The sequence below is a fragment of the Crassostrea angulata genome, chromosome 1, assembly GCF_025612915.1.
Source record: "Crassostrea angulata isolate pt1a10 chromosome 1, ASM2561291v2, whole genome shotgun sequence".
NCBI lineage: Eukaryota > Metazoa > Mollusca > Bivalvia > Ostreida > Ostreidae > Magallana > Magallana angulata.
The window spans coordinates 27,755,538-27,776,025 of record NC_069111.1 but is presented as its reverse complement, the minus strand read 5'-3'; the positions used below and the strand labels follow the sequence as shown (position 1 = coordinate 27,776,025).

Genomic DNA, 20,488 nt, shown 5'->3' with positions numbered 1-20,488 from the left:
GTCATTTTCATCATAAACATCAGAATAAGAATTGTCGAGAAAAAAATTCTATTCATTCAGTTGGTACTTGAAATTGTAGATATCGATGACTGCAATCCAGAGCCTTGTCAAAACAACGGAACCTGTACAGACCTGGTCAACGACTACCTCTGTGATTGTATTGCAGGATTCAATGGAACAAATTGTGACATCAGTAAGCACTATCAATGCGTTATATTTTCCCTTTATGCAAAAGACACAATACACGTGTCTCTAGAAATTTTTGAACTAGATTTTAAATATTTCATTTTACTTTTTGCTTTAAATTAAATGAAAAAATGTTTCATTATATGACTGTTTACAAACTGTCCCTACCCCATACGCATTTTCATTCCGGTTCAAATTCCAGATATTTTTAACTTACTTACATATAAAAAAAAGTTCCCAGCAATTTTGAGGGTAACAAAGCACATGAATTAGTGTTCATTATTTTAGTAGTATAGATATATTGAACTTTGTGTATTTCAGATATCGATGAGTGTGCATCTGAACCTTGTCAGAACAATGGAACTTGTATAGATCTGATCAATGATTACACATGTGCTTGTACTGTCGGTTTTAATGGAACGAACTGCACAATTGGTAAGTTGGAATATATTTTACTTCTTGTGAATGATTTCAACTAAGCACCAAGCTATTGTAAAAATATTGTAAACAATGCAGTTGATTGAGAATACTTTACTTTTGAATCTTTGATCCAATGATAAACAAGAGCAAATACAAATCTAGTCTGTATATGACATGCATCAAAATCATAGACTAAAAATTGTAGATAATTTCGTTTTGATTCTGTTCATGCATGCAGCGGGTACTTGAAATTGTAGATATCGATGACTGCAATGCAGAGCCTTGTCAAAACAACGGAACCTGTACAGACCTGGTCAACAACTACCAATGTAGTTGTGTTGCAGGATTCAATGGAACAAATTGTGAAAACAGTAATCACCATACCTGCATAATGAATTTGTTTCTGGGAATCCAGAAAACCTTCAATGTGTTACTTCATGAACATTTGATATTCGTGAAATATGGTGTCATTTTCATCATAAACATCCGAATAAGAATTGTCGAGAAAAAAATTCTATTCATTCAGTTGGTACTTGAAATTGTAGATATCGATGACTGCAATCCAGAGCCTTGTCAAAACAACGGAACCTGTACAGACCTGGTCAACGACTACCACTGTGATTGTGTTGCAGGATTCAATGGAACAAATTGTGACATCAGTAAGCACTACCAATGCGTTATATTTTCCTTTTATGCAAAAGACACAATACACGTGTCTCTAGAAATTTTTGAACTAGATTTTAAATTTTAAAGATGACAAGGCTCTGGATTGCTTTAAATTAAATGAAAAAATGTTTCATTATATGACTGTTTACAAACTGTCCCTACCCCATACGCATTTTCATTCCGGTTCAAATTCCAGATATTTTTAACTTACTTACATATTAAAAAAAAGTTCCCAGCAATTTTGAGGGTAACAAAGCACATGAATTAGTGTTCATTTTTTTAGTAGTATAGATATATTGAACTTTGTGTATTTCAGATATCGATGAGTGTGCATCTGAACCTTGTCAGAACAATGGAACTTGTATAGATCTGATCAATGATTACACATGTGCTTGTACTGTCGGTTTTAATGGAACGAACTGCACAATTGGTAAGTTGGAATATATTTTACTTCTTGTGAATGATTTCAACTAAGCACCAAGCTATTGTAATAATAAAATAAACAATGCAGTTGATTGAGAATACTTTACTTTTGAATCTTTGATCCAATGATAAACAAGAGCAAATACAAATCTAGTCTGTATAGGACATGCATCAAAATCATAGACTAAAAATTGTAGATAATTTCGTTTTGATTCTGTTCATGCAGCTGGTACTTGAAATTGTAGATATCGATGACTGCAATCCAGAGCCTTGTCAAAACAACGGAACCTGTACAGACCTGGTCAACGACTACCAATGTAGTTGTGTTGCTGGATTCAATGGAACAAATTGTGAAAACAGTAAACACCATACCTGCATAATGAATTTGTTTCTGGGAATCCAGAAAACCTTCAATGTGTTACTTCATGAACATTTGATATTCGTGAAATATGGTGTCATTTTCATCATAAACATCAGAATAAGAATTGTCGAGAAAAAAATTCTGTTCATTCAGTTGGTACTTGAAATTGTAGATATCGATGACTGCAATCCAGAGCCTTGTCAAAACAACGGAACCTGTACAGACCTGGTCAACGACTACCTCTGTGATTGTGTTGCAGGATTCAATGGAACAAATTGTGACATAAGTAAGCACTATCAATGCGTTATATTTTCCTTTTATGCAAAAGACACAATACACGTGTTTCTATAAATATTTGAACTAGATTTTAATTATTGCATTTTACTTTTTGCTTTAAATTAAATGAAAAAATGTTTCATAATATGACTGTTTAAGAACTCTCCCTACCCCATACGCATTTTCATTCCGGTTCAAATTCCAGATATTTTTAACTTACTTACATATATAAAAAAGTTCCCAGCAATTTTGAGGGTAACAAAGCACATGAATTAGTGTTCATTATTTTAGTAGTATAGATATATTGAACTTTGTGTATTTCAGATATCGATGAGTGTGCATCTGAACCTTGTCAGAACAATGGAACTTGTATAGATCTGATCAATGATTACACATGTGCTTGTACTGTCGGTTTTAATGGAACGAACTGCACAATTGGTAAGTTGGAATATATTTTACTTCTTGTGAATGATTTCAACTAAGCACCAAGCTATTGTAATAATAAAATAAACAATGCAGTTGATTGAGAATACTTTACTTTTGAATCTTTGATCCAATGATAAACAAGAGCAAATACAAATCTAGTCTGTATAGGACATGCATCAAAATCATAGACTAAAAATTGTAGATAATTTCGTTTTGATTCTGTTCATGCAGCTGGTACTTGAAATTGTAGATATCGATGACTGCAATCCAGAGCCTTGTCAAAACAACGGAACCTGTACAGACCTGGTCAACGACTACCAATGTAGTTGTGTTGCTGGATTCAATGGAACAAATTGTGAAAACAGTAAACACCATACCTGCATAATGAATTTGTTTCTGGGAATCCAGAAAACCTTCAATGTGTTACTTCATGAACATTTGATATTCGTGAAATATGGTGTCATTTTCATCATAAACATCAGAATAAGAATTGTCGAGAAAAAAATTCTGTTCATTCAGTTGGTACTTGAAATTGTAGATATCGATGACTGCAATCCAGAGCCTTGTCAAAACAACGGAACCTGTACAGACCTGGTCAACGACTACCACTGTGATTGTGTTGCAGGATTCAATGGAACAAATTGTGACATAAGTAAGCACTATCAATGCGTTATATTTTCCTTTTATGCAAAAGACACAATACACGTGTTTCTATAAATATTTGAACTAGATTTTAATTATTGCATTTTACTTTTTGCTTTAAATTAAATGAAAAAATGTTTCATAATATGACTGTTTAAGAACTCTCCCTACCCCATACGCATTTTCATTCCGGTTCAAATTCCAGATATTTTTAACTTACTTACATATAAAAAAAAAAAGTTCCCAGCAGTTTTGAGGGTAACAAAGCACATGAATTAGTGTTCATTATTTTAGTAGTATAGATATATTGAACGTTGTGTATTTCAGATATCGATGAGTGTGCATCTGAACCTTGTCAGAACAATGGAACTTGTATAGATCTGATCAATGATTACACATGTGCTTGTACTGTCGGTTTTAATGGAACGAACTGCACAATTGGTAAGTTGGAATATATTTTACTTCTTGTGAATGTTTTCAACTAAGAACCAAGTTATTGTAAGAATATTGTAAACAATGCAGTTGATTGAGAATACTTTACTTTTGAATCTTTGATCCAATGATAAACAAGAGCAAATACAAATCTAGTCTGTATATGACATGCATCAAAATCATAGACTAAAAATTGTAGATAATTTCGTTTTGATTCTGTTCATGCATGCAGCGGGTACTTGAAATTGTAGATATCGATGACTGCAATGCAGAGCCTTGTCAAAACAACGGAACCTGTACAGACCTGGTCAACAACTACCAATGTAGTTGTGTTGCAGGATTCAATGGAACAAATTGTGAAAACAGTAATCACCATACCTGCATAATGAAATTGTTTCTGGGAATCCAGAAAACCTTCAATGTGTTACTTCATGAACATTTGATATTCGTGAAATATGGTGTCATTTTCATCATAAACATCCGAATAAGAATTGTCGAGAAAAAAATTCTATTCATTCAGTTGGTACTTGAAATTGTAGATATCGATGACTGCAATCCAGAGCCTTGTCAAAACAACGGAACCTGTACAGACCTGGTCAACGACTACCTCTGTGATTGTGTTGCAGGATTCAATGGAACAAATTGTGACATCAGTAAGCACTATCAATGCGTTATATTTTCCTTTTATGCAAAAGACACAATATACGTGTCTCTTTAAATATTTTAAGTATATTTTTTTAATTATTTGATTTTACTATTTGTTTTAAATTAAATTGAAAAATGTTTCATAATATGACTGTTTACAAACCCTCCCTACCCCATATGCATTTTCATTCCGGTTCAAATTCCAGATATTTTTAACTTACTTACATATAAAAAAAAAAGTTCCCAGCAGTTTTGAGGGTAACAAAGCACATGAATTAGTGTTCATTATTTTAGTAGTATAGATATATTGAACTTTGTGTATTTCAGATATCGATGAGTGTGCATCTGAACCTTGTCAAAACAATGGAACTTGTATAGATCTGATCAATGATTACACATGTGCTTGTACTGTCGGTTTTAATGGAACGAACTGCACAATTGGTAAGTTGGAATATATTTTACTTCTTGTGAATGTTTTCAACTAAGAACCAAGTTATTGTAATAATATTGTAAACAATGCAGTTGATTGAGAATACTTTACTTTTGAATCTTTGATCCAATGATAAACAAGAGCAAATACAAATCTAGTCTGTATAGGACATGCATCAAAATCATAGACTAAAAATTGTAGATAATTTCGTTTTGATTCTGTTCATGCATGCAGCGGGTACTTGAAATTGTAGATATCGATGACTGCAATGCAGAGCCTTGTCAAAACAACGGAACCTGTACAGACCTGGTCAACAACTACCAATGTAGTTGTGTTGCAGGATTCAATGGAACAAATTGTGAAAACAGTAATCACCATACCTGCATAATGAATTTGTTTCTGGGAATCCAGAAAACCTTCAATGTGTTACTTCATGAACATTTGATATTCGTGAAATATGGTGTCATTTTCATCATAAACATCCGAATAAGAATTGTCGAGAAAAAAATTCTATTCATTCAGTTGGTACTTGAAATTGTAGATATCGATGACTGCAATCCAGAGCCTTGTCAAAACAACGGAACCTGTACAGACCTGGTCAACGACTACCACTGTGATTGTGTTGCAGGATTCAATGGAACAAATTGTGACATCAGTAAGCACTACCAATGCGTTATATTTTCCTTTTATGCAAAAGACACAATACACGTGTCTCTAGAAATTTTTGAACTAGATTTTAAATTTTAAAGATGACAAGGCTCTGGATTGCTTTAAATTAAATGAAAAAATGTTTCATTATATGACTGTTTACAAACTGTCCCTACCCCATACGCATTTTCATTCCGGTTCAAATTCCAGATATTTTTAACTTACTTACATATTAAAAAAAAGTTCCCAGCAATTTTGAGGGTAACAAAGCACATGAATTAGTGTTCATTTTTTTAGTAGTATAGATATATTGAACTTTGTGTATTTCAGATATCGATGAGTGTGCATCTGAACCTTGTCAGAACAATGGAACTTGTATAGATCTGATCAATGATTACACATGTGCTTGTACTGTCGGTTTTAATGGAACGAACTGCACAATTGGTAAGTTGGAATATATTTTACTTCTTGTGAATGATTTCAACTAAGCACCAAGCTATTGTAATAATAAAATAAACAATGCAGTTGATTGAGAATACTTTACTTTTGAATCTTTGATCCAATGATAAACAAGAGCAAATACAAATCTAGTCTGTATAGGACATGCATCAAAATCATAGACTAAAAATTGTAGATAATTTCGTTTTGATTCTGTTCATGCAGCTGGTACTTGAAATTGTAGATATCGATGACTGCAATCCAGAGCCTTGTCAAAACAACGGAACCTGTACAGACCTGGTCAACGACTACCAATGTAGTTGTGTTGCTGGATTCAATGGAACAAATTGTGAAAACAGTAAACACCATACCTGCATAATGAATTTGTTTCTGGGAATCCAGAAAACCTTCAATGTGTTACTTCATGAACATTTGATATTCGTGAAATATGGTGTCATTTTCATCATAAACATCAGAATAAGAATTGTCGAGAAAAAAATTCTGTTCATTCAGTTGGTACTTGAAATTGTAGATATCGATGACTGCAATCCAGAGCCTTGTCAAAACAACGGAACCTGTACAGACCTGGTCAACGACTACCTCTGTGATTGTGTTGCAGGATTCAATGGAACAAATTGTGACATAAGTAAGCACTATCAATGCGTTATATTTTCCTTTTATGCAAAAGACACAATACACGTGTTTCTATAAATATTTGAACTAGATTTTAATTATTGCATTTTACTTTTTGCTTTAAATTAAATGAAAAAATGTTTCATAATATGACTGTTTAAGAACTCTCCCTACCCCATACGCATTTTCATTCCGGTTCAAATTCCAGATATTTTTAACTTACTTACATATATAAAAAAGTTCCCAGCAATTTTGAGGGTAACAAAGCACATGAATTAGTGTTCATTATTTTAGTAGTATAGATATATTGAACTTTGTGTATTTCAGATATCGATGAGTGTGCATCTGAACCTTGTCAGAACAATGGAACTTGTATAGATCTGATCAATGATTACACATGTGCTTGTACTGTCGGTTTTAATGGAACGAACTGCACAATTGGTAAGTTGGAATATATTTTACTTCTTGTGAATGATTTCAACTAAGCACCAAGCTATTGTAATAATAAAATAAACAATGCAGTTGATTGAGAATACTTTACTTTTGAATCTTTGATCCAATGATAAACAAGAGCAAATACAAATCTAGTCTGTATAGGACATGCATCAAAATCATAGACTAAAAATTGTAGATAATTTCGTTTTGATTCTGTTCATGCAGCTGGTACTTGAAATTGTAGATATCGATGACTGCAATCCAGAGCCTTGTCAAAACAACGGAACCTGTACAGACCTGGTCAACGACTACCAATGTAGTTGTGTTGCTGGATTCAATGGAACAAATTGTGAAAACAGTAAACACCATACCTGCATAATGAATTTGTTTCTGGGAATCCAGAAAACCTTCAATGTGTTACTTCATGAACATTTGATATTCGTGAAATATGGTGTCATTTTCATCATAAACATCAGAATAAGAATTGTCGAGAAAAAAATTCTGTTCATTCAGTTGGTACTTGAAATTGTAGATATCGATGACTGCAATCCAGAGCCTTGTCAAAACAACGGAACCTGTACAGACCTGGTCAACGACTACCACTGTGATTGTGTTGCAGGATTCAATGGAACAAATTGTGACATAAGTAAGCACTATCAATGCGTTATATTTTCCTTTTATGCAAAAGACACAATACACGTGTTTCTATAAATATTTGAACTAGATTTTAATTATTGCATTTTACTTTTTGCTTTAAATTAAATGAAAAAATGTTTCATAATATGACTGTTTAAGAACTCTCCCTACCCCATACGCATTTTCATTCCGGTTCAAATTCCAGATATTTTTAACTTACTTACATATAAAAAAAAAAAGTTCCCAGCAGTTTTGAGGGTAACAAAGCACATGAATTAGTGTTCATTATTTTAGTAGTATAGATATATTGAACGTTGTGTATTTCAGATATCGATGAGTGTGCATCTGAACCTTGTCAGAACAATGGAACTTGTATAGATCTGATCAATGATTACACATGTGCTTGTACTGTCGGTTTTAATGGAACGAACTGCACAATTGGTAAGTTGGAATATATTTTACTTCTTGTGAATGTTTTCAACTAAGAACCAAGTTATTGTAAGAATATTGTAAACAATGCAGTTGATTGAGAATACTTTACTTTTGAATCTTTGATCCAATGATAAACAAGAGCAAATACAAATCTAGTCTGTATATGACATGCATCAAAATCATAGACTAAAAATTGTAGATAATTTCGTTTTGATTCTGTTCATGCATGCAGCGGGTACTTGAAATTGTAGATATCGATGACTGCAATGCAGAGCCTTGTCAAAACAACGGAACCTGTACAGACCTGGTCAACAACTACCAATGTAGTTGTGTTGCAGGATTCAATGGAACAAATTGTGAAAACAGTAATCACCATACCTGCATAATGAAATTGTTTCTGGGAATCCAGAAAACCTTCAATGTGTTACTTCATGAACATTTGATATTCGTGAAATATGGTGTCATTTTCATCATAAACATCCGAATAAGAATTGTCGAGAAAAAAATTCTATTCATTCAGTTGGTACTTGAAATTGTAGATATCGATGACTGCAATCCAGAGCCTTGTCAAAACAACGGAACCTGTACAGACCTGGTCAACGACTACCTCTGTGATTGTGTTGCAGGATTCAATGGAACAAATTGTGACATCAGTAAGCACTATCAATGCGTTATATTTTCCTTTTATGCAAAAGACACAATATACGTGTCTCTTTAAATATTTTAAGTATATTTTTTTAATTATTTGATTTTACTATTTGTTTTAAATTAAATTGAAAAATGTTTCATAATATGACTGTTTACAAACCCTCCCTACCCCATATGCATTTTCATTCCGGTTCAAATTCCAGATATTTTTAACTTACTTACATATAAAAAAAAAAGTTCCCAGCAGTTTTGAGGGTAACAAAGCACATGAATTAGTGTTCATTATTTTAGTAGTATAGATATATTGAACTTTGTGTATTTCAGATATCGATGAGTGTGCATCTGAACCTTGTCAAAACAATGGAACTTGTATAGATCTGATCAATGATTACACATGTGCTTGTACTGTCGGTTTTAATGGAACGAACTGCACAATTGGTAAGTTGGAATATATTTTACTTCTTGTGAATGTTTTCAACTAAGAACCAAGTTATTGTAATAATATTGTAAACAATGCAGTTGATTGAGAATACTTTACTTTTGAATCTTTGATCCAATGATAAACAAGAGCAAATACAAATCTAGTCTGTATAGGACATGCATCAAAATCATAGACTAAAAATTGTAGATAATTTCGTTTTGATTCTGTTCATGCATGCAGCTGGTACTTGAAATTGTAGATATCGATGACTGCAATCCAGAGCCTTGTCAAAACAACGGAACCTGTACAGACCTGGTCAACGACTACCAATGTAGTTGTGATGCAGGATTCAATGGAACAAATTGTGAAAACAGTAATCACCATACCTGCATAATGAAATTGTTTCTGGGAATCCAGAAAACCTTCAATGTGTTACTTCATGAACATTTGATATTCGTGAAATATGGTGTCATTTTCATCATAAACATCCGAATAAGAATTGTCGAGAAAAAAATTCTATTCATTCAGTTGGTACTTGAAATTGTAGATATCGATGACTGCAATCCAGAGCCTTGTCAAAACAACGGAACCTGTACAGACCTGGTCAACGACTACCTCTGTGATTGTATTGCAGGATTCAATGGAACAAATTGTGACATCAGTAAGCACTATCAATGCGTTATATTTTCCTTTTATGCAAAAGACACAATACACGTGTCTCTAGAAATTTTTGAACTAGATTTTAAATATTTCATTTTTCTTTTTGATTTAAATTAAATGAAAAAATGTTTCATTATATGACTGTTTACAAACTGTCCCTACCCCATACGCATTTTCATTCCGGTTCAAATTCCAGATATTTTTAACTTACTTACATATAAAAAAAAGTTCCCAGCAATTTTGAGGGTAACAAAGCACATGAATTAGTGTTCATTATTTTAGTAGTATAGATATATTGAACTTTGTGTATTTCAGATATCGATGAGTGTGCATCTGAACCTTGTCAGAACAATGGAACTTGTATAGATCTGATCAATGATTACACATGTGCTTGTACTGTCGGTTTTAATGGAACGAACTGCACAATTGGTAAGTTGGAATATATTTTACTTCTTGTGAATGATTTCAACTAAGCACCAAGCTATTGTAAGAATATTGTAAACAATGCAGTTGATTGAGAATACTTTACTTTTGAATCTTTGATCCAATGATAAACAAGAGCAAATACAAATCTAGTCTGTATATGACATGCATCAAAATCATAGACTAAAAATTGTAGATAATTTCGTTTTGATTCTGTTCATGCATGCAGCGGGTACTTGAAATTGTAGATATCGATGACTGCAATGCAGAGCCTTGTCAAAACAACGGAACCTGTACAGACCTGGTCAACATCTACCAATGTAGTTGTGTTGCAGGATTCAATGGAACAAATTGTGAAAACAGTAATCACCATACCTGCATAATGAATTTGTTTCTGGGAATCCAGAAAACCTTCAATGTGTTACTTCATGAACATTTGATATTCGTGAAATATGGTGTCATTTTCATCATAAACATCCGAATAAGAATTGTCGAGAAAAAAATTCTATTCATTCAGTTGGTACTTGAAATTGTAGATATCGATGACTGCAATCCAGAGCCTTGTCAAAACAACGGAACCTGTACAGACCTGGTCAACGACTACCACTGTGATTGTGTTGCAGGATTCAATGGAACAAATTGTGACATCAGTAAGCACTACCAATGCGTTATATTTTCCTTTTATGCAAAAGACACAATACACGTGTCTCTAGAAATTTTTGAACTAGATTTTAAATTTTAAAGATGACAAGGCTCTGGATTGCTTTAAATTAAATGAAAAAATGTTTCATTATATGACTGTTTACAAACTGTCCCTACCCCATACGCATTTTCATTCCGGTTCAAATTCCAGATATTTTTAACTTACTTACATATAAAAAAAAGTTCCCAGCAATTTTGAGGGTAACAAAGCACATGAATTAGTGTTCATTATTTTAGTAGTATAGATGTATTGAACTTTGTGTATTTCAGATATCGATGAGTGTGCATCTGAACCTTGTAAGAACAATGGAACTTGTATAGATCTGATCAATGATTACACATGTGCTCGTACTGTCGGTTTTAATGGAACGAACTGCACAATTGGTAAGTTGGAATATATTTTACTTCTTGTGAATGATTTCAACTAAGCACCAAGCTATTGTAATAATAAAATAAACAATGCAGTTGATTGAGAATACTTTACTTTTGAATCTTTGATCAAATGATAAACAAGAGCAAATACAAATCTAGTCTGTATATGACATGCATCAAAATCATAGTCTAAAAATTGTAGATAATTTCGTTTTGATTCTGTTCATGCAGCTGGTACTTGAAATTGTAGATATCGATGACTGCAATCCAGAGCCTTGTCAAAACAACGGAACCTGTACAGACCTGGTCAACGACTACCATTGTAGTTGTGTTGCTGGATTCAATGGAACAAATTGTGAAAACAGTAAACACCATACCTGCATAATGAATTTGTTTCTGGGAATCCAGAAAACCTTCAATGTGTTACTTCATGAACATTTGATATTCATGAAATATGGTGTCATTTTCATCATAAACATCAGAATAAGAATTGTCGGGAAAAAAATTCTGTTCATTCAGTTGGTACTTGAAATTGTAGATATCGATGACTGCAATCCAGAGCCTTGTCAAAACAACGGAACTTGTACAGACCTGGTCAACGACTACCACTGTGATTGTGTTGCAGGATTCAATGGAACAAATTGTGACATAAGTAAGCACTATCAATGCGTTATATTTTCCTTTTATGCAAAAGACACAATACACGTGTTTCTATAAATATTTGAACTAGATTTTAATTATTGCATTTTACTTTTTGCTTTAAATTAAATGAAAAAATGTTTCATAATATGACTGTTTAAGAACTCTCCCTACCCCATACGCATTTTCATTCCGGTTCAAATTCCAGATATTTTTAACTTACTTACATATAAAAAAAAGTTCCCAGCAATTTTGAGGGTAACAAAGCACATGGATTAGTGTTCATTATTTTAGTAGTATAGATGTATTGAACGTTGTGTATTTCAGATATCGATGAGTGTGCATCTGAACCTTGTCAGAACAATGGAACTTGTATAGATCTGATCAATGATTACACATGTGCTTGTACTGTCGGTTTTAATGGAACGAACTGCACAATTGGTAAGTTGGAATATATTTTACTTCTTGTGAATGTTTTCAACTAAGAACCAAGTTATTGTAAGAATATTGTAAACAATGCAGTTGATTGAGAATACTTTACTTTTGAATCTTTGATCCAATGATAAACAAGAGCAAATACAAATCTAGTCTGTATATGACATGCATCAAAATCATAGACTAAAAATTGTAGATAATTTCGTTTTGATTCTGTTCATGCATGCAGCGGGTACTTGAAATTGTAGATATCGATGACTGCAATGCAGAGCCTTGTCAAAACAACGGAACCTGTACAGACCTGGTCAACGACTACCAATGTAGTTGTGTTGCAGGATTCAATGGAACAAATTGTGAAAACAGTAAACATCATACCTGCATAATGAAATTGTTTCTGTGAATCCAGAAAACCTTCAATGTGTTACTTCATGAACATTTGATATTCGTGAAATATGGTGTCATTTTCATCATAAACATCAGAATAAGAATTGTCGAGAAAAAAATTCTATTCATTCAGTTGGTACTTGAAATTGTAGATATCGATGACTGCAATCCAGAGCCTTGTCAAAACAATGGAACCTGTACAGACCTGGTCAACGACTACCACTGTGATTGTGTTGCAGGATTCAATGGAACAAATTGTGACATCAGTAAGCACTACCAATGCGTTATATTTTCCTTTTATGCAAAAGACACAATACACGTGTCTCTAGAAATTTTTGAACTAGATTTTAAATTTTAAAGATGACAAGGCTCTGGATAGCTTTAAATTAAATGAAAAAATGTTTCATTATATGACTGTTTACAAACTGTCCCTACCCCATACGCATTTTCATTCCGGTTCAAATTCCAGATATTTTTAACTTACTTACATATAAAAAAAAAGTTCCCAGCAATTTTGAGGGTAACAAAGCACATGAATTAGTGTTCATTATTTTAGTAGTATAGATATATTGAACTTTGTGTATTTCAGATATCGATGAGTGTGCATCTGAACCTTGTCAGAACAATGGAACTTGTATAGATCTGATCAATGATTACACATGTGCTTGTACTGTCGGTTTCAATGGAACGAACTGCACAATTGGTAAGTTGGAATATATTTTACTTCTTGTGAATGATTTCAACTAAGCACTAAGCTATTGTAATAATAAAATAAACAATGCAGTTGATTGAGAATACGTTACTTTTGAATCTTTGATCAAATGATAAACAAGAGCAAATACAAATCTAGTCTGTATAGGACATGCATCAAAATCATAGACTAAAAATTGTAGATAATTTCGTTTTGATTCTGTTCATGCAGCTGGTACTTGAAATTGTAGATATCGATGACTGCAATCCAGAGCCTTGTCAAAACAACGGAACCTGTACAGACCTGGTCAACGACTACCAATGTAGTTGTGTTGCTCGATTCAATGGAACAAATTGTGAAAACAGTAAACACCATACCTGCATAATGAATTTGTTTCTGTGAATCCAGAAACCTTCAATGTGTTACTTCATGAACATTTGATATTCGTGAAATATGGTGTCATTTTCATCATAAACATCAGAATAAGAATTGTCGAGAAAAAAATTCTGTTCATTTAGTTGGTACTTGAAATTGTAGATATCGATGACTGCAATCCAGAGCCTTGTCAAAACAGCGGAACCTGTACAGACCTGGTCAACGACTACCACTGTGATTGTGTTGCAGGATTCAATGGAACAAATTGTGACATAAGTAAGCACTATCAATGCGTTATATTTTCCTTTTATGCAAAAGACACAATACACGTGTTTCTATAAATATTTGAACTAGATTTTAATTATTGCATTTTACTTTTTGCTTTAAATTAAATGAAAAAATGTTTCATAATATGACTGTTTAAGAACTCTCCCTACCCCATACGCATTTTCATTCCGGTTCAAATTCCAGATATTTTTAACTTACTTACATATAAAAAAAAGTTCCCAGCAATTTTGAGGGTAACAAAGCACATGGATTAGTGTTCATTATTTTAGTAGTATAGATGTATTGAACGTTGTGTATTTCAGATATCGATGAGTGTGCATCTGAACCTTGTCAGAACAATGGAACTTGTATAGATCTGATCAATGATTACACATGTGCTTGTACTGTCGGTTTTAATGGAACGAACTGCACAATTGGTAAGTTGGAATATATTTTACTTCTTGTGAATGTTTTCAACTAAGAACCAAGTTATTGTAAGAATATTGTAAACAATGCAGTTGATTGAGAATACTTTACTTTTGAATCTTTGATCCAATGATAAACAAGAGCAAATACAAATCTAGTCTGTATATGACATGCATCAAAATCATAGACTAAAAATTGTAGATAATTTCGTTTTGATTCTGTTAATGCATGCAGCTGGTACTTGAAATTGTAGATATCGATGACTGCAATGCAGAGCCTTGTCAAAACAACGGAACCTGTACAGACCTGGTCAACGACTACCAATGTAGTTGTGTTGCAGGATTCAATGGAACAAATTGTGAAAACAGTAAACATCATACCTGCATAATGAAATTGTTTCTGGGAATCCAGAAAACCTTCAATGTGTTACTTCATGAACATTTGATATTCGTGAAATATGGTGTCATTTTCATCATAAACATCAGAATAAGAATTGTCGAGAAAAAAATTCTATTCATTCAGTTGGTACTTGAAATTGTAGATATCGATGACTGCAATCCAGAACCTTGTCAAAACAACGGAACCTGTACAGACCTGGTCAACGACTACCACTGTGATTGTGTTGCAGGATTCAATGGAACAAATTGTGACATCAGTAAGCACTACCAATGCGTTATATTTTCCTTTTATGCAAAAGACACAATACACGTGTCTCTAGAAATTTTTGAACTAGATTTTAAATTTTAAAGATGACAAGGCTCTGGATAGCTTTAAATTAAATGAAAAAATGTTTCATAATATGACTGTTTAAGAACTCTCCCTACCCCATACGCATTTTCATTCCGGTTCAAATTCCAGATATTTTTAACTTACTTACATATAAAAAAAAGTTCCCAGCAATTTTGAGGGTAACAAAGCACATGGATTAGTGTTCATTATTTTAGTAGTATAGATGTATTGAACGTTGTGTATTTCAGATATCGATGAGTGTGCATCTGAACCTTGTCAGAACAATGGAACTTGTATAGATCTGATCAATGATTACACATGTGCTTGTACTGTCGGTTTTAATGGAACGAACTGCACAATTGGTAAGTTGGAATATATTTTACTTCTTGTGAATGTTTTCAACTAAGAACCAAGTTATTGTAAGAATATTGTAAACAATGCAGTTGATTGAGAATACTTTACTTTTGAATCTTTGATCCAATGATAAACAAGAGCAAATACAAATCTAGTCTGTATATGACATGCATCAAAATCATAGACTAAAAATTGTAGATAATTTCGTTTTGATTCTGTTCATGCATGCAGCGGGTACTTGAAATTGTAGATATCGATGACTGCAATGCAGAGCCTTGTCAAAACAACGGAACCTGTACAGACCTGGTCAACGACTACCAATGTAGTTGTGTTGCAGGATTCAATGGAACAAATTGTGAAAACAGTAAACATCATACCTGCATAATGAAATTGTTTCTGTGAATCCAGAAAACCTTCAATGTGTTACTTCATGAACATTTGATATTCGTGAAATATGGTGTCATTTTCATCATAAACATCCGAATAAGAATTGTCGAGAAAAAAATTCTATTCATTCAGTTGGTACTTGAAATTGTAGATATCGATGACTGCAATCCAGAGCCTTGTCAAAACAATGGAACCTGTACAGACCTGGTCAACGACTACCACTGTGATTGTTTTGCAGGATTCAATGGAACAAATTGTGACATCAGTAAGCACTATCAATGCGTTATATTTTCCTTTTATGCAAAAGACACAATACACGTGTCTCTAGAAATTTTTGAACTAGATTTTAAATTTTAAAGATGACAAGGCTCTGGATAGCTTTAAATTAAATGAAAAAATGTTTCATTATATGACTGTTTACAAACTGTCCCTACCCCATACGCATTTTCATTCCGGTTCAAATTCCAGATATTTTTAACTTACTTACATATAAAAAAAAAGTTCCCAGCAATTTTGAGGGTAACAAAGCACATGAATTAGTGTTCATTATTTTAGTAGTATAGATATATTGAACTTTGTGTATTTCAGATATCGATGAGTGTGCATCTGAACCTTGTCAGAACAATGGAACTTGTATAGATCTGATCAATGATTACACATGTGCTTGTACTGTCGGTTTCAATGGAACGAACTGCACAATTGGTAAGTTGGAATATATTTTACTTCTTGTGAATGATTTCAACTAAGCACTAAGCTATTGTAATAATAAAATAAACAATGCAGTTGATTGAGAATACGTTACTTTTGAATCTTTGATCAAATGATAAACAAGAGCAAATACAAATCTAGTCTGTATAGGACATGCATCAAAATCATAGACTAAAAATTGTAGATAATTTCGTTTTGATTCTGTTCATGCAGCTGGTACTTGAAATTGTAGATATCGATGACTGCAATCCAGAGCCTTGTCAAAACAACGGAACCTGTACAGACCTGGTCAACGACTACCAATGTAGTTGTGTTGCTCGATTCAATGGAACAAATTGTGAAAACAGTAAACACCATACCTGCATAATGAATTTGTTTCTGTGAATCCAGAAAACCTTCAATGTGTTACTTCATGAACATTTGATATTCGTGAAATATGGTGTCATTTTCATCATAAACATCAGAATAAGAATTGTCGAGAAAAAAATTCTGTTCATTTAGTTGGTACTTGAAATTGTAGATATCGATGACTGCAATCCAGAGCCTTGTCAAAACAGCGGAACCTGTACAGACCTGGTCAACGACTACCACTGTGATTGTGTTGCAGGATTCAATGGAACAAATTGTGACATAAGTAAGCACTATCAATGCGTTATATTTTCCTTTTATGCAAAAGACACAATACACGTGTTTCTATAAATATTTGAACTAGATTTTAATTATTGCATTTTACTTTTTGCTTTAAATTAAATGAAAAAATGTTTCATAATATGACTGTTTAAGAACTCTCCCTACCCCATACGCATTTTCATTCCGGTTCAAATTCCAGATATTTTTAACTTACTTACATATAAAAAAAAGTTCCCAGCAATTTTGAGGGTAACAAAGCACATGGATTAGTGTTCATTATTTTAGTAGTATAGATGTATTGAACGTTGTGTATTTCAGATATCGATGAGTGTGCATCTGAACCTTGTCAGAACAATGGAACTTGTATAGATCTGATCAATGATTACACATGTGCTTGTACTGTCGGTTTTAATGGAACGAACTGCACAATTGGTAAGTTGGAATATATTTTACTTCTTGTGAATGTTTTCAACTAAGAACCAAGTTATTGTAAGAATATTGTAAACAATGCAGTTGATTGAGAATACTTTACTTTTGAATCTTTGATCCAATGATAAACAAGAGCAAATACAAATCTAGTCTGTATATGACATGCATCAAAATCATAGACTAAAAATTGTAGATAATTTCGTTTTGATTCTGTTCATGCATGCAGCTGGTACTTGAAATTGTAGATATCGATGACTGCAATGCAGAGCCTTGTCAAAACAACGGAACCTGTACAGACCTGGTCAACGACTACCAATGTAGTTGTGTTGCAGGATTCAATGGAACAAATTGTGAAAACAGTAAACATCATACCTGCATAATGAAATTGTTTCTGGGAATCCAGAAAACCTTCAATGTGTTACTTCATGAACATTTGATATTCGTGAAATATGGTGTCATTTTCATCATAAACATCAGAATAAGAATTGTCGAGAAAAAAATTCTATTCATTCAGTTGGTACTTGAAATTGTAGATATCGATGACTGCAATCCAGAACCTTGTCAAAACAACGGAACCTGTACAGACCTGGTCAACGACTACCACTGTGATTGTGTTGCAGGATTCAATGGAACAAATTGTGACATCAGTAAGCACTACCAATGCGTTATATTTTCCTTTTATGCAAAAGACACAATACACGTGTCTCTAGAAATTTTTGAACTAGATTTTAAATTTTAAAGATGACAAGGCTCTGGATAGCTTTAAATTAAATGAAAAAATGTTTCATTATATGACTGTTTACAAACTGTCCCTACCCCATACGCATTTTCATTCCGGTTCAAATTCCAGATATTTTTAACTTACTTACATATAAAAAAAAAGTTCCCAGCAATTTTGAGGGTAACAAAGCACATGAATTAGTGTTCATTATTTTAGTAGTATAGATATATTGAACTTTGTGTATTTCAGATATCGATGAGTGTGCATCTGAACCTTGTCAGAACAATGGAACTTGTATAGATCTGATCAATGATTACACATGTGCTTGTACTGTCGGTTTCAATGGAACGAACTGCACAATTGGTAAGTTGAAATATATTTTACTTCTTGTGAATGATTTCAACTAAGCACTAAGCTATTGTAATAATAAAATAAACAATGCAGTTGATTGAGAATACGTTACGTTTGAATCTTTGATCAAATGATAAACAAGAGCAAATACAAATCTAGTCTGTATAGGACATGCATCAAAATCATAGACTAAAAATTGTAGATAATTTCGTTTTGATTCTGTTCATGCAGCTGGTACTTGAAATTGTAGATATCGATGACTGCAATCCAGAGCCTTGTCAAAACAACGGAACCTGTACAGACCTGGTCAACGACTACCAATGTAGTTGTGTTGCTGGATTCAATGGAACAAATTGTGAAAACAGTAAACACCATACCTGCATAATGAATTTGTTTCTGTGAATCCAGAAAACCTTCAATGTGTTACTTCATGAACATTTGATATTCGTGAAATATGGTGTCATTTTCATCATAAACATCCGAATAAGAATTGTCGAGAAAAAAATTCTGTTCATTCAGTTGGTACTTGAAATTGTAGATATCGATGACTGCAATCCAGAGCCTTGTCAAAACAGCGGAACCTGTACAGACCTGGTCAACGACTACCACTGTGATTGTGTTGCAGGATTCAATGGAACAAATTGTGACATCAGTAAGCACTACCAATGCGTTATATTTTCCTTTTATGCAAAAGACACAATACACGTGTTATATAAATATTTGAACTAGATTTTAACTATTTAATTTTACTATTTGTTTTAAATTAAATGACAAAATGTTTCATAATATGACTGTTTACAAACTGTCCCTACCCCAAACGCATTTTCTTTCCGGTTCAAATTCCAGATATTTTTAACTGACTTACATAAGAAAAAAAGTTCCAAGCAATTTTGAGGGTAACAAAGCACATGAATTAGTGTTCATTATCTTACTAGTATAGATATATTGAACGTTGTGTATTTCAGATATCGATGAGTGTGCATCTGAACCTTGTCAGAACAATGGAACTTGTATAGATCTGATCAATGATTACACATGTGCCTGTACTGTCGGTTTTAATGGAACGAACTGCACAATTGGTAAGTTGGAATATATTTTACTTCTTGTGAATGTTTTCAACTAAGAACCAAGTTATTGTAATAATATTGTAAACAATGCAGTTGATTGAGAATACTTTACTTTTGAATCTTTGATCCAATGATAAACAAGAGCAAATACAAATCTAGTCTGTATAGGACATGCATCAAAATCATAAACTAAAAATTGTAGATAATTTCGTTTTGATTCTGTTCATGCATGCAGCTGGTACTTGAAATTGTAGATATCGATGACTGCAATCCAGAGCCTTGTCAAAACAACGGAACCTGTACAGACCTGGTCAACGACTACCAATGTAGTTGTGTTGCAGGATTCAATGGAACAAATTGTGAAAACAGTAAACACCATACCTGCATAATGATATTGTTTCTGTGAATCCAGAAAACCTTCAATGTGTTACTTCATGAACATTTGATATTCGTGAAATATGGTGTCATTTTCATCATAAACATCAGAATAAGAATTGTCGAGAAAAAAATTCTATTCATTCAGTTGGAACTTGAAATTGT

The 20,488-nt window shown here is 33.0% G+C and overlaps 1 protein-coding gene across 1 annotated transcript in view; it reads left to right on the top strand.

Annotated features, from left to right (window-relative positions):
* Positions 1 to 20,488, top strand: part of LOC128191925 (neurogenic locus notch homolog protein 1-like) — a 67,096-nt gene that overhangs the window by 44,765 nt on the left and 1,843 nt on the right. Inside the window, exons 33-68 of the mRNA XM_052864299.1 lie at positions 80 to 193; positions 508 to 621; positions 1,589 to 1,702; positions 1,992 to 2,342; positions 2,657 to 2,770; positions 3,009 to 3,122; positions 4,084 to 4,197; positions 4,372 to 4,485; positions 4,805 to 4,918; positions 5,886 to 5,999; positions 6,613 to 6,639; positions 6,954 to 7,067; positions 8,025 to 8,138; positions 8,381 to 8,494; positions 9,102 to 9,215; positions 9,458 to 9,571; positions 9,746 to 9,859; positions 10,174 to 10,287; positions 10,530 to 10,643; positions 10,905 to 10,931; positions 11,254 to 11,367; positions 11,606 to 11,661; positions 11,902 to 11,979; positions 12,659 to 12,791; positions 13,403 to 13,516; positions 13,755 to 13,868; positions 14,042 to 14,155; positions 14,470 to 14,583; positions 15,550 to 15,663; positions 16,631 to 16,744; positions 17,699 to 17,812; positions 18,055 to 18,168; positions 18,343 to 18,456; positions 18,780 to 18,893; positions 19,132 to 19,245; positions 20,203 to 20,316. Coding sequence (XP_052720259.1) covers positions 80 to 193; positions 508 to 621; positions 1,589 to 1,702; positions 1,992 to 2,342; positions 2,657 to 2,770; positions 3,009 to 3,122; positions 4,084 to 4,197; positions 4,372 to 4,485; positions 4,805 to 4,918; positions 5,886 to 5,999; positions 6,613 to 6,639; positions 6,954 to 7,067; positions 8,025 to 8,138; positions 8,381 to 8,494; positions 9,102 to 9,215; positions 9,458 to 9,571; positions 9,746 to 9,859; positions 10,174 to 10,287; positions 10,530 to 10,643; positions 10,905 to 10,931; positions 11,254 to 11,367; positions 11,606 to 11,661; positions 11,902 to 11,979; positions 12,659 to 12,791; positions 13,403 to 13,516; positions 13,755 to 13,868; positions 14,042 to 14,155; positions 14,470 to 14,583; positions 15,550 to 15,663; positions 16,631 to 16,744; positions 17,699 to 17,812; positions 18,055 to 18,168; positions 18,343 to 18,456; positions 18,780 to 18,893; positions 19,132 to 19,245; positions 20,203 to 20,316 — 4,092 coding nt within the window. The remainder of the gene's footprint in view (positions 1 to 79; positions 194 to 507; positions 622 to 1,588; positions 1,703 to 1,991; positions 2,343 to 2,656; positions 2,771 to 3,008; positions 3,123 to 4,083; positions 4,198 to 4,371; positions 4,486 to 4,804; positions 4,919 to 5,885; positions 6,000 to 6,612; positions 6,640 to 6,953; positions 7,068 to 8,024; positions 8,139 to 8,380; positions 8,495 to 9,101; positions 9,216 to 9,457; positions 9,572 to 9,745; positions 9,860 to 10,173; positions 10,288 to 10,529; positions 10,644 to 10,904; positions 10,932 to 11,253; positions 11,368 to 11,605; positions 11,662 to 11,901; positions 11,980 to 12,658; positions 12,792 to 13,402; positions 13,517 to 13,754; positions 13,869 to 14,041; positions 14,156 to 14,469; positions 14,584 to 15,549; positions 15,664 to 16,630; positions 16,745 to 17,698; positions 17,813 to 18,054; positions 18,169 to 18,342; positions 18,457 to 18,779; positions 18,894 to 19,131; positions 19,246 to 20,202; positions 20,317 to 20,488) is intronic.